Genomic DNA, 13,972 nt, shown 5'->3' on the forward strand with positions numbered 1-13,972 from the left:
AGGCCTCCCAGGCCAGGACTCTCAACTAGACCAGAGCTGCCCCGGGGGGCCCCAAACTCCCTCCCCATCTATTCTTTTTCTCCATCCCTGTCCAGGAATAAGCATGGCCTTCCTGGCTGTGTGGCCTCCACCAAGTTACTGAACCTCTCTGAGCCCTGTTTTCCCTATTTGAAAAGAGCCAAGAGCCCCAGACCCGTTGTGAGGCTGGCACAGCCCCAGGAGGGTCTCTTCCCCTGGGCTGGGCCAGGGAGGAGGCAAGAGATCTTTTTCAGAGGCCTGAGATTATCTACAGACTATACCCGGCTAGTGGACAGAGCCTCGCCCTCTACACTCGGCATCCAGAGGGTTGTTATGGCAACCGCCAGCATCCTAGAGGATCATTCCAGATCCTTTCCAAACAACAGAGAACTATGAGCTCTGCTTTGCTTTTTCAAGTCTTGGTTTTGGTCTGGGCTTGTCTCTGGGCCCAGAGTTCCAAGATCCATGCTGAATAAAGGGTGGAAGGAACAGGGACGTGAGAAAGAAATAGACTCAAAAGTCCATGATGAGCCGAGAAAGCTGAGCATAATTTGGAGGGCAAGGGCATCAGGTGCATATGGGGCCTAAGGGGGCACTGAGGCTGGGCAAGGCAAAATCGGAAGCACTTGGAATGTATCCCACAGTCAGCTGCTAACTGCATTCACACTTTTTTGGTTACTGCCAGATGGATAGCCCGTTCTATTATTTTCTTAACATTTTACTTTATACAAAAGTATCTTAAAAAACTGAATTCAAGGAAGCTCTTGTAAATGAGAAATGAGTATCGCGTCCCATAAATAGATGGGAACCATAAAAACAAATGACATTGTTCATTTTATCTAGAGACTATTGCATGTAGAAAGCTCTGAGCTTGAGGCCGGCCCTCTCCTTGTTAAAAAGGGGGAATGACAGTGTAAAAGATACGGTGTCCTGTGTAGCAGGCACCAGCCACATGTGGCTATGGAAATTTGAATTCAAACGACATACCGCAAAAAAAAATGACATACTGCACTAGGCACATTTCAAGTGCTCATTGCCACATGGGCTGATTATACCACATCGAACCACTCGAATCTAGAACATTTTCATCATCCCGGAGAGTTCTATTGGACAACCCTGCTCCGGACTGAACTGAGACTTAATCGGACTGGGGTTTCTTCCAGGACAGGGCTGTGTCTCCTCCTTAGCCTGACCTCCCAACTCTGAGCACAAAACCTGCCACAGGTTTCGCTCCCGACAACCTCGGTCTCCATCTCAGCCCCTGTCTGAGCTCAGGGGTCCCCACTGGAGGATGGAGCCTGGTGCCCTGTTCCCTGTCTGCGGACTGGCCTCCCTTCCTGCCCACAGACCCCGATGCCTCCTTCTGAGGCCTCAATGGCTCGTTCTCCTTGTCACCATCGAAAAACTAGGGTTATGCAGTGAGATTCAGGAAATGAATCCTTGTGATTAGTCGTCGTTGGCTCTGAGCCTCCGACATGCTGGGGAAGGTGGCCCAGGATTCTCTCTCAGTGACGGGTTACTGGGCAGCTGGGAAAGGGCAGGCAGCAGTGAAGGGAGGTCTCTCTTGCGTTTGGTTCCCGTGTTGTGTGGCATCCCAATCAGGAACAGCCTGGCAGTGACCAATAAAAAGCAGGGATGACTGCCCAATGGCCAAGGCAACAGAATGGAGGGAAGGGGACCCGGAACAGTGGGCATTGCCTGAGACGGGATGACCTTCCAGCTGTGGCTGCAGCCCCGTGATAACGTGATCCATCATGCCCGTTGACACTGTAGACACACGCTCTTCCCCCTGCCTGGAATGCCTTTCCCTGCCCTTCCGCTTGACGTCTAAGAGGCTATATTAGGTTATAGGGGGTAAGGATGGGGCGGGGAGGTTGTCCCTTATGGGAGGGGCTTTGACCCATTCATGTAACCAACATTTGAAGTAACTGAGTAAGGACGGGTAGGACACGATCACATTTCTTCCTCCATCACGTCCTTCTTTGCTTCCTTTCTTCCTGCCTTTCTCCTTTCCTTAGTTTTTTGCAGTATTTTCCCAAAATGCAACAGTGTCATTGTTCGAACGATCATCCTTTAAGAAATACTAAACAATAAACACATGTAAAGAAGGAAACGAGAGTTCTGTCGCCCGGAAGGTTAACACTGGTTAATCTTTTGACTGTAGTTTTTCGTAATATGTCATTCACGCTTTTTCCAAAAGTGGGATCGATCTTTGCACACTGGTTCGCCTTTTTCTTAAAGTCAGGTTTATTGAGGTATAGTTAATATACAGTAAAATTCTCCCTTTTTTGGAAAATATGGTTCTAGGGATTTTGACAAATGTATTTCATCATGAAACCACCCCCTGAGTCCTATGTCATGGACATCTTTCTGTGTGAGTGGAAATAACCTAAATGCCCAACTGTAGGGGATTTTTTAAAAGGCGTGGTTGCACCATAAAGCATTTAACAATCCCCTAGGGCTAGGCATGGGGGTTGCTTCCCATTCTGCTCTCTGAGAAACAGTGCTGTGGGGAGCATCCTTCTCCTGGTGCTCAGGAGGGATCTGATCCTCAGTGCCGCGAGGGGGCCTGAAGGTGGGCACGAAGCACCCCTCCATCTCACCAGGCCCCGCCCTCTCCCTCCCTCTCCCCTGGCTGCAGGGAACCGGCTGGATGAGGGCTCGGACGTGGAGTCAGAACCGGACCTCCCTTTGAAGCGTAAGCAGCGCCGAAGCCGGACCACGTTCACGGCGGAACAGCTGGAGGAGCTGGAGAAGGCCTTCGAGCGGACGCACTACCCGGACATCTACACCCGCGAGGAGCTGGCGCAGAGGACCAAGCTGACTGAGGCGCGCGTCCAGGTGCGGAGGCGTCTCTGATGTTCGCGCTGTCGGCATAACCCAGAGACTGTGGGACCGAGAAGGTGGGAGAGGCCAGGGTCTGGGGGTTCAGTGCGGGGGTTCTGCAGCAGATGGCCTGGGGACCGTAGGCAAGTAGTGCCGCCGGCACTCGATGCAGAGTAAGTGGGCAGCAAATCTTGGTTGGCTGACTGACCAGCGGTGGATGGCCCAGGGAAGCCAGGAGCTGGCCTGAGGCCTGTTGGATTGCATTCACCTCTGCAGGCAGCAAGGACTTGGGGAGGGGGGAGAGGGAAGGAGGGATGGTGGGAGAGATGGAGATGGGGAGAAGAAAAGAGCGAAAAAGAGAGAAAGGAAAAGGAAGAGAGGGAGGAAGGGAGACGTGTATGACGGGAGGAAGGAAGGAAGGAAAGGCAGTGGTTCAGCCGGAAGAGAGGGCTCGGGGGGTATAAAACTCTCCCGCTCTCTGATGAGGGGAGGAAGCAGTCAGGAGGAAAATTTCTGAACAGGCCTCGCTTCCTAAGATGGGTAATGAGTTTCCCGTCGTGGGAAGCATGCAAGCAGACTGGGCAAGCATGTTTCCGGTGAGTTGGAAGCATCGGAGGGAGTCTGGGCAGACCGAGAACACCCCTCCACACCCTGGAGTGTACGGTTCCTAACCATCAGGGCTGGGGGAAGGGAATGTGCAGAAAGAGCAGAACCTGCCTGGGGTTCAAGGCCTGCAGTAGGGGGAGGGCCTCCCCTCCTCCCTGCCCCAACTCCCTCAGGCTGAGCAATCAGGTCCCAAGGCCTGCTGTCCAGAGAGTCTCTGGGGGCCAGGCTGGGAAGGGCTCGGGCTGGGTGGTGGAGGAAGACGATCATGACGAATAGCTCCTGTGGGAACCCATTCCTGGCCGGTCTTCTTCCTGAATGGGGCAGGCAGGTCTGCCGAGGGGCCACCTCAAACTTCTCACTGGGGGCACTTCCATTTGAGAGGAACCAGCCTTTGTTGGGTACCCACCTTGTGCCAGTCACAGGGCTTGGGGCTTCTTGGGCATGACCTGGAAGAACCTCAGACCACCTCGGCAGGTCAGCATGGTTTCCCACGAGCCACAGGTCTAGAAGCTGAGGCTCAGAGAAATGACGTGGCACAGAGCTCAACAGGGGCTGAGCTGGGCTTGGAGCTCTGGCCAGGTGGATGCCAAAGCCCAGGTTCTTTCCATCTGGGAGAAAGTTTGACTGAAGAGCCTGGAATTGTAAAGCAATAGAGAAAGTTCTAGAAGGAAAGTGGCATTTAAGCATTCCAGAAACCAGTGTACCTCCCTCTGCCCTCCCCACTCCTACTCCTGGAGTGGGGGACCCTTGGCTGCCTTTGAGGGAAACTCCAAGGGGCAGGGGGCAGGCAGCAGCAGCCAGCTCATCTCCTTCCCTCCCCTCCTCGTGGGGCTGATACCCGAGCCTGCCCCAGCCCGGGCCTCCCTCCCCTGCTCTGACCCTCCTGCAGCTGTTCTCCTGGGCACATTCCTGGGTGCTTTCTCATCCCCACGTCTGGGGGCCGTGGCTGCTTCCCACCACCTTGAAGCCTGACTGCTCCTTGTAAAATTTCCTGGCTGTCAGGGCAGTGCTTTTATTGGCCCAGGGGACCCAGAAACAGGTGTCATTCAAGGTCCGAGGAGGGAGAGGAGTTGGGAACAGGGGGAACCCACAGGGAGGGGGCCAAGGCAGACATCCTCCACATGCTGCTTCCCCTGTCCGATGCGGGGCTCCCCCAGGGCAGGGCTGGGTCTCCCTGTCCCAGACTGTGAGCTCCCCGGGGCAGGGCTGGACCTTCCCTCCCTTAGCCCGAGAGCTTTCCCTGCGGAGGAAGGAACAATAAATGATTTTCTTCAAGAATGAACGAAGGCTAACTAAAACAATGGAGACAGGAATGGCAAAACATTTGGCCTGGAGAACCGGTGACTTGGAGGACAGGGCTGCTCTGAGAGGCCTCGGAAGGTGGGACAGGGCCAATAGAGAAATGTCCCAAGTCCCATATAAAGGTCTGCGGGAGCAAGAGCACTGGACTAGGAGCCACAGGTCTGGGTTCCCATGGGTCCCTGCCCTCTGATGAGCTGTGTCACCTTCGACGGGTCAGTTTTCTCTCCTGAGACTTCATTTCCCATATGTAAATAAAGGGATCCAACCAAATGGGCTCTAAGGCCCCTCGAAGTTCTGGGATGCTTACTTATTACTGTCAGGGCTACCTTGTGAAGTGGGGAGAGCCCTGTTCCCCGAAGTGTTCACACAACAGTACAAGTCGATTGTGGACCTGCCGCGGAGTGTGGCTAAACTGCTGGGGTTTTATGGCTACTTTTGAGCTCTCTTGGCCTCTGATTCTAAGTGTATGATTCAGGGACTTTGCAAGCCTCTGCCATCCCTTCTCGGTGGCCTTGGGAGATGGGTGGGATAGCGGAGTGGTTCAGAGTGGTCTCAGAGTCGCATGCCCAGGGGTGAATTCCAGCTCCATCACTTACCCCCTCTGCCCTCAGTTTCCTCATCTGCAAAATGAAGATGGCGGGACTAGGACTGCCTCGTGCCGAGGATTAAATGAACACGTGGAAACGCACGCACGCGGCATAAGGAAGCGGCTGGCACGCAGAAGTGCCATAAGCAGGGGGGTTGTTACTAAAACTCCACCCGTTCTTGGTGGTTCCAGTTCTGGCCACCTTGAAACTCCAGGTTTATTCATCCGGCACTCATTTATTGAACACTAACTATGTGCCAGTCACTGTTCTAGGCACTGGGGATTCAGCAGACAGAAATCTTTGCTGTCATGGAGCTGATGTTCGAATAAACAAGTCTACAGGTAAACATATGTCAGACGAAGTTGTAATAATTCAAGTGTGTCGCCTCCCTCTGGCTCCCACTCCAGCCCTGCTTTTGAAGCCGGCAGGGTGTTATATGGCACCCCTGATGTCTGGCGGAGACACCCCTGTCTCAGCCCGCAGAAAGCCCAAGCCACTGTGAAGAGCCGGAGAAGGGGTGTCAGGCAGGAGGCCACATGCCTGGGGGGACCTTTCTCTAGAGGAATCTTCGTTTTAAATAGCTGGGGGCTGACCCCAACCTTGCATACAGATTCCTCAGGGGTAAACAAATCCATTGTGTCCCAAAGCCAAGATCCCTGAGCCTGTGTTTCTTCTAGAAACAGAGGCTGCCCTGAACAGAATCCCATGTCGGCGGCACTATAGAGGAACTTGCTAAGTAGCAACTTAACCCGAGTCTTTTCATAATACTAGATAACATGTACAGTGCACTTCTTATATGCCAGGCACGGTGCCCAACACTTCACATACATTATCATTCTCGCCATAATCCCAGGAGGAAGGTACGTAGGTCTTATTAGTCTCTTCTCCGTTTCGTAGGTGAGAAATCTGAGATTTAGCTAAGAGAAGTAACTTCCTAAAGACACAGTCAGTGAGCAGCTGTGCTGGGACTTGTACTCAAGTCTGTCAGTCCGTCAAGTTCTTTTCCTCTGTGCTCCATTGAAGGAAGGGCCAGAGGAAATATTCAACTCAGTAAACAAATACTGCCTATGGTGTCTGCCCTGCTAGGTGTGGAGGGAAGGATCAAAGGCAAATAAGAAAATTCAGCTTTCAAAGGACTCCGCCCTGACCAGGGATTCTGGGCGGGGTGCTGGGGATGCCACCGTCCCTCCCAGAGCTTCCATTTCCTGGCTAAGAACCCCTAGCTCAGCCCCGCTCAGCCATCAGAGTTTCCAGTGGAATAATAGTTATAAACGCTATTCTAAGCACTTTGCCTGTGTTAACTCATTTGAGGTCCAGAACTGCCTGGGAGCCGGGTACTATTATTGGCCACATATTATGAAGAAACTGAGGCACAGAGGGACAACAGAATTTGCTCATCTTAGCTGGGAGTCAGAGGCAGGATTCGAACTCAGGCAGTCGGGCCCCAAGATCTCTGATTTTAACTAACCGTCATGTTACGCTTTGTGAGGAAGGAGGTGCCTGTTGCGGGGGAGGCAGCAGCCCTGGAGGAACAACAAAGGAAGAAAGGTGAGAGAAAGGACAGTCAAGGGCATGTCATCACCTCCAGGAAGGCCTCCTGGATTCCGAGAGGTGAAGTAGGAAACTTCTCCTCAGACCTCCTTAGAGCACTTTGCATGCCACTTCGTCACTGGTCAGCAACTCTTCTTGGACATGTCTGTTGTGTGCCCAGGCAGAGGGCAGCTTGAGGGCCAGGGCTGTGTCCTATTTATCTCTGTCTTCTAGTGGCACAGCAGAGTCCCAGTAGAGGTTTGAGATGAGAAAGGGAGAAGTAAGGAAGGGGAGAAGGGGAAGGAAAGAAGGGAAAGGAAGGACAGGAGGGAAAATGCCTCCAACTTTATTTCGCACTCTTCCTTTGGAGAACAGATGGCCCAACCCGGAGGAGTAGCTGCCACGTAACAAACTAGAACACATTTAAGTGACTCCCTGACCATCTTCAAGATTTTTGCCACATTTGCACATTATCCATATTGTTTACTTTTTTAATAAAATCAAGGTACTTTAAAGTAAAAGTGGATCTCAGTCTCATAAAGGAAGGCAGTTGGAAACCCACGCACACAAAGAAAACTAAAGAACATGGAAAAAGTCCTGCAGGAAAATGTCACCTGCAAAGACACCTCTCTGTGTGTTAAAAAGGGAGATTAGCAAGTGTTAGGAAGGCAGGAAGGATGATGCATTAGCACCAAACCTAGACCTCCTCCTGGCTTATTTAATGTCCCTGTCACTCACCATCTGGGTCATCTCCCCAACGGGGAGCAATAGGAGTTCCACCCTTTGAGAAACGCTGGATTAAAACAAAACTGTCCCCCACACTCTCCCCAAAGCAGGGGACACTGCCCCTTCCCCACAGTTCAGAGGCCTCCTGATTCGGGCGCCTCTTCCTGTGAATCTGAAACAGGCCAAAGCTGGCTGTTCGGTTCATCCAGCTTGGAAGCTCAACACCATTTCTCCCCTGGGAGGAAAGACAGGTGATAACAGGGGCACATGCCCACCCCTCTGCCCAGCCAAGACCCCCTCCCGCACATCAGCAGGTAAGACCTAGAGATGTGGGGGTCTTAACTGATCCCATGCCAGGCAAAGTCAGGGTCTTCGCCCTACCGGGAAGGGGCCCCAAGTGAGCCTTGTGGCCCCAGCCCTGGCAAAGACACCCCAGAGCCATGTCTACCTTCCCTTGCTCATTCATTCACTCATTTACTCATTCATTTATTCGTTCATTCAGCAAGTATTGGGGGAGCCCCCATGGAGCAATGAGCAGGACTTCTGCTCACAGGGAAGGAGCCTGAGGAGGGCATGAAGAGAAGCACCCTCAAGAAACAAGTAAATAGAATAAGTGCTCACGTGAGGCAAAGACAGAGAGCTCCCCGAACTTGCTTCCAGCCAGAGATTAGGGAATCCGAGCAGGAGGAGGCGTTTCGGCTGAGTCTGCAGGCCACGTAGCCAGCTGCAGGAACAGTGTTCCGGCTACAGGGAACAGCATATGCAAAGCCCAAACGTAGAAAAGAGCCCCCCCTCAGAGCAGCCCCTGTTTCACAGAGTCACCCTCCTCTTTCTCTGTCCCGCCCTAGAACTCGTTGCACATCTGGACTCTAGAAAGTCAGACTGATTTAAGCTTGAACCTTAGATCTGTTACAGACTAGCCTTGTGCCTTGGGCAAATTATTTGACCTCTGTGAGCCTCGGTTTCCCCTTCTATGACATGTTTCATGGGTCTGTGTATGGACAGACAGGTGAAGCGCCATCGCAGGGCTTAGAGGAAGGGGAGACTCAAAGATGTTACTTTTCCGCTGACGCTTAACAAAGGTGGGTCTCCCCAGGCAAGGGGCCTGTGCTGGGTAAGCCCAGGGGGGCCTCAGGCTCCAGGCAGAGAACTGGCTGTCACATCCGAGTCTGGCGGGTGGGTTAATTCGGTTGGTTTCCAGGTGTGTGGCTTCCTTCCTTGGAGGCTTTCTGGAGGAGGTAGGGAGTGAGCGTGTGTCAGAACAAGGACAGTCACCTATGGACATCCCTTGGGGCAGGAAAAGCTGCAGCGGAAAGAGCACTGGACCAAGAGTCGCACAGCCTGTAATGTGGGCAAGTCACCCACTCTCTCTGGGTCTTAGTTTGCTCGTCTGTAAAATGGGGATAATGATAATAGCGCCGCCAGTGGGTGCTCATGAGAACGGAATGGAACCATGTCGATGAAAGCATTCTGCAAACTGTCCCGAGCTGCACCAAGGTGGGGATGTCCTCTGGGTGGGCGGGGTGGTGCTGCTGGGTGGAGGGTGGTGGCCGGTGTGGGGGGACGGTTCTAGCCGAGTCTCAGCTCTCCGCCCGGAGCCAGGCTGAGACCTCCGTTCTCCACTCTCGATGCCCCCAGGTCTGGTTCAGTAACCGCCGCGCTCGTTGGCGTAAGCAAGCAGGAGCCAACCAGCTGGCAGCATTCAACCACCTGCTTCCAGGGGGCTTCCCGCCCACCGGCATGCCCACGCTGCCCCCCTACCAGCTGCCGGACTCCACCTACCCCAGCACCACCATCTCCCAAGGTGAGCCCGAGCCCCTGCCTGGCATCTCAGCTGTACCTTTTTGTCCCTTTTCCCTCGTCCCATCCGTTTCTCCCTTTCTTAACAAAGTAGGAAGAATAAGGGTTATATATTTACGACCATTTGTTTACCTTCATTTGGACAGATTATTGAGACAAAAAAGGTGAGGTCCTGCCCTTGAACTTCTTGGCTCCGACAACAGGTCACAGAGCATCCAGGTGGGGATTAATAAGGTTGCCTCCATGCTCCACGTTTAGAATAGAGCTTCTCAAACTGCAAGGTCACATGCATCTCCTGGGGTCTTATTAAAATGCAGAAGAGGTGGCAACCCTTGGAGGGCGGGGAAGCGTTCCTCCTCCCGCCCTCCCCGGATCCGGTCCCTGATTCAGCCCTCCCCTTCCTCCTCCCACCCCCACTCCCAGCACAGGTGAGGACATCTGCCCCAGCGGCCTTCTTTTAAAGGGCTGGCAGGCTGGAGCTCTGGGGACCAAGGAGAGAGGCAGGGGACTCTCCCCGGAGTTCTTGATGAGAAATTGAACCATCGCCAAGGATGATGGTCCCTTCTCCCCGGAAGGCTGCACAAGGGGTCCTGGCAGAGCGGAATAGCAGCTGAACAGCCAGGAACAGATGTAGCATGTCATCCCCCGGCCCCATCACTCGCTGGTCCCATCACCTCACACAAGCGCCCCAGCCCTCTGAGCCTCGGTTTCTTTATCTATAAAATGGGAACCATGTTCTCGCTTCATAGCCTTAGACAGTGTTTGCGAAAGCACCTGGGAAGTGGTTGGTGCTCACAAAACGCTATCAAGACCGGCCTGGGTAGGTTAATGGAGTCCCCACCGAGGTCTGACTTTCAGTCCAGGTAACACTTATTGAGCACCTACTGTGCGCCGAGGACTGAGTAACAGAACCAGCCTGCAGTTGCCTAAAGTTGCCTGGCATGTTGGTTGGCTGTTGGTCAAGACTTGGCCGGTCCCTAGTGCCCTGCCCAGAAGCCAGATTGTCCCACTCCAAGTCTCAAGAAGAGGGGTTCCCTTCCCTCCACTGGATGAGGACTGGGAGAAGGAGGCTCATCAAATAGGAGATTCTTTCCCTGCCCTGGGAGGCCCACCCTCCAAGGTGAGGCCACTTGTTCAGGCTCTCTCCTGGGTCTCTCCGTAGATGGGGGCAGCACCGTGCACCGGCCCCAGCCCCTCCCGCCGTCCACCATGCACCAGGGGGGTCTGGCTGCGGCCGCTGCAGCCGCCGACACCAGCTCTGCCTATGGAGCGCGCCACAGCTTCTCCAGCTACTCGGACAGCTTCATGAACCCAGCGGCACCGTCCAACCACATGAACCCTGTCAGCAACGGTCTGTCTCCTCAGGTAGGTGGCCTTGTCCCTCTGCCCAGGGTCCCATTGCCAGATGCCCACCCGCCCAGCCAGCAAGGGCTGTAGGTGACGCAAGTTGGCTCTCCCTGGGGAAAGAACTCACTGGTCTCCACAAAACTGCGGGCCATTGAGGACTTTGAGTTCAGATGCCTTCACTTGTCAGTATCCCGTGACCCTCCACCCTGGGTTTGTCGTCTCGAGCTGCAGACTCGGTGACCCAGTGGGTAGATGCAGAGAAGGGCTTTCCATAATAGCTTTCTGTACTTCTGACCACCTAGAAACACACAGATATTGTATTACAGACTTATTTCTGGTCTGACAGCCACCCAGAGCTTTATGAAATTGGTCCACCACCCGTCTCGTGGCTATTCAGTTCATGGAAGTCGGGCATTTTCAGACACCACACTGGCGGGAGCCTTGCACCGTTTCCTGTGGGATGCTGACTGTGGCTGGGCTTTGTTCCAAAACCAGGAGTCCTTCCTGGATTCTATCCTGTGCTCCATGTCCCGCCTTTCACCAGGAGTGACCAATCAGTGAAAGGCGAGACCACATCTTATGGGTGGAAAGACTTGTATCTGAAGGTCTAGACTAGAAACTCTAGTCCCGTGGGGTCTTGGAACTCTGTTCGCTCACGGATGGTTGGTTGCTAGTGAAGTCACTTATTGTCTGGTGGTGCTGTTAGAAGTCCTGAGACCTACTTTAGAAGAAGTTGGAAAGACGATGCTAAGGAGACAATGTTTGGCGAACAGGACTGGATGATGCGGGAACTTCTAGTGAGTTTGAGGAATGGGCGAGTTGATTTTTGTAGCCACCCCCCATTGCCAAGACAATATAATTAGCATAGGACTTATTACCTAAAACAAAAATAGGGGGCCACAGAGGAGGTAAGCTACATCTCCTGGTCACCTCCATCCAGCTACCTGTTTTTATAAATAAAAGTTTTATTGGCCCACAGCCACGCCCAGTCATTTACATATTTATTGCTGCTTTTGTGCTAAACAGCAGAGTTGAGAAGTTTCAAAAGAGACTGTAGGGCCCCACAAAGCCTAAAATGTTTACTCTTTGGCCCTTACAGAAAAAGCCCCTCGGTCTCACACATTTCCAAGAATGTTAATTTTCTGCATGTTCTGAGTTCATTCCTGTTTGCCGCTATTAATATGTGTAGTTGAGGGCTAATTGCATTTCAGTTCTATCGTTTACTTGCTAGTAAGTTCCCTCCCCTCTCTGTACCTCGATTTTTCTCATTCATGAAATAGCGTGATACTCGCACTTACTTCACAGGGTTGTTGAGGACTGAATGAGATGATCTAGGTGAGGCCCTTCGCCCATGCCCCTGTGGAGTTGAGTGCCCAGTAAACATGAGCAGCTGAATGCAGAATCCCTAATGGTGATACAGCAAGTCTCCTCGAGGCCCACATAGCAGGGGGTAATGCAGCCTGCAGACTAGAATGTTGTCGCACTGGAACCCAACGGAGCTTCTTTGGGGCTCAAGGCCATGACCTCAGTCTCATTAGTGCTGAGGACTAACAGGCTGAGCTAACCTTCTGGAGTCAGGAGACAGACATGACCGGATTCTAGAGCCAGCTAAATGAGGATGGCCTCAGAGACCCTAAGTGTCCACACCTAAGAATGTGGTCCAGGTCTGGCTTTATGTTACAAAACCACATGAAGGAGTACCCCTTGGAAATCTGAAGGCTGGGCACCTCATTTTATAGACAGAGGGCCCAGGACACCGTGGGTGAGACCAGGGCACCTGGCTCCCTGACCACTGCTTTTCCCAGCCCACCTGTCTTGATATGGACTGAAGTTTATTCCCCAAACAGCACTTTTTCCCAGGGCAGAGGAGAAACTAGCAAATCAGGGGTCCCTGGCTTCTGGGTCGTGGTTCGGTGAGGGGATTGCAGAGTGAAGATGTTCCATGCACTGTCTGGGCCCAGAAATGAACCCCAGGGAGGATGTGAAGAGGAAGAGAAACTGACCCACTAATGTGAGCCCAGCCTTCTCCATGCCTGAGCTGGACCCTCACCCCTCCTCCCAGAGACCCTCGGCGGCTTCCTCCCCATTCTTCAGGGCTGGGAGGCTGGGAGGCTATGATGGATTGGGCGAACTTCGGAGACTTGCCCACAGGTTCCTACCAAAGGTGTGAAGACAGATGGAGGGTCTGACAGGGGCAGAGGGGACCAGGAGGTGAACAGCTGCTGGGGGTGGGGGAAGGGGGGTCTGTGTGCAGGGCGGACGCGAGGGCAGGCCGTGTGTGCTTCTGTGTGTGTGACCCTCCGGGGTTAAGCTCCAAACACTTCCTGAAGGAAGGGGGCCGCGAGGGGGGCCTTTGGGTCTTGTACATCTCTGAGCTCTGACACCCAGAATACTCCTTCCTCCGTCTTAGAAGCCTCGCTGGACATCTTGAGCCCATCTCTCTGTGGTCTGGGGAGGGGTAAGAGTCCTCCACCAAGACAGAGCCACTCCCCACGCCCTGTCTCCCCAACAGGAGGGGCTTTTCTTAGCTCACCTAGCCACAGACGAGAGGATGGGCCCTGTCTGGGATGGGGCTTCCACCGGGTCTGTGGGGCCGGCACATATCCCCTCACCCAGAATCACAGCTCTCTGCCATCGTCACCCAGATAGCCTTGGCCCTTGTTTTTCCAAAAGCCCAAGGGGATTACATCAGGGCATGAAGTTAGGGCTCTACTCAGCACCTGCTCGTTACACTGGCCGGCTCGCAGCTGCCTGGGGAAGACATGCCCCCTCCTGGGGATTGATCTCATCTCTATCTCAGACCCAGCTTGAGAGGCGGGTGCTGTGAGCCTCAGGGACCCCATGGAGAGACTGCCCAGTAGAATTCCACCAAAAAGCCACTCAGTCATCTCAGCCTTGCACGTGACCCCTGACTCTAAGATAACAAATAGTTACGGAGCGCCTGCTATGTGCCAGCTCTGTTCTCCCAGGGAGCATAGGGATGAAGACTCCGGTCCGTGTGGGGCTGGCAGTGTACCAGGGCAGAGAGAAAACAAACATCATAAAACAACGAGTCACACAATACGTTTCATACCAACATTGACAAGGACAACAAAACTTTCTGAGGCCCTATGATTCAGACGCTATTCCGAGTGCATCCTATATGCTAACCGACTTACGGGCCAGAGCCAGGATTCAACCCTCGTCTCTAGAGCCTGAGCTCTTAACCACTTGCGCTGCCCTCCTGTCTC

At 53.4% G+C, this 13,972-nt stretch overlaps 1 protein-coding gene across 1 annotated transcript in view; it reads left to right on the forward strand.

The window, feature by feature from the left end:
• Positions 1-13,972, forward strand: part of PAX7 (paired box 7) — a 143,682-nt gene that overhangs the window by 93,481 nt on the left and 36,229 nt on the right. The window contains exons 8-10 of the mRNA XM_023523049.1: positions 2,660-2,859; positions 9,234-9,399; positions 10,558-10,760. Coding sequence (XP_023378817.1) covers positions 2,660-2,859; positions 9,234-9,399; positions 10,558-10,760 — 569 coding nt within the window. The remainder of the gene's footprint in view (positions 1-2,659; positions 2,860-9,233; positions 9,400-10,557; positions 10,761-13,972) is intronic.

Source organism: Pteropus vampyrus, unplaced genomic scaffold, assembly GCF_000151845.1.
Source record: "Pteropus vampyrus isolate Shadow unplaced genomic scaffold, Pvam_2.0 Scaffold374, whole genome shotgun sequence".
Taxonomy (NCBI): domain Eukaryota; kingdom Metazoa; phylum Chordata; class Mammalia; order Chiroptera; family Pteropodidae; genus Pteropus; species Pteropus vampyrus.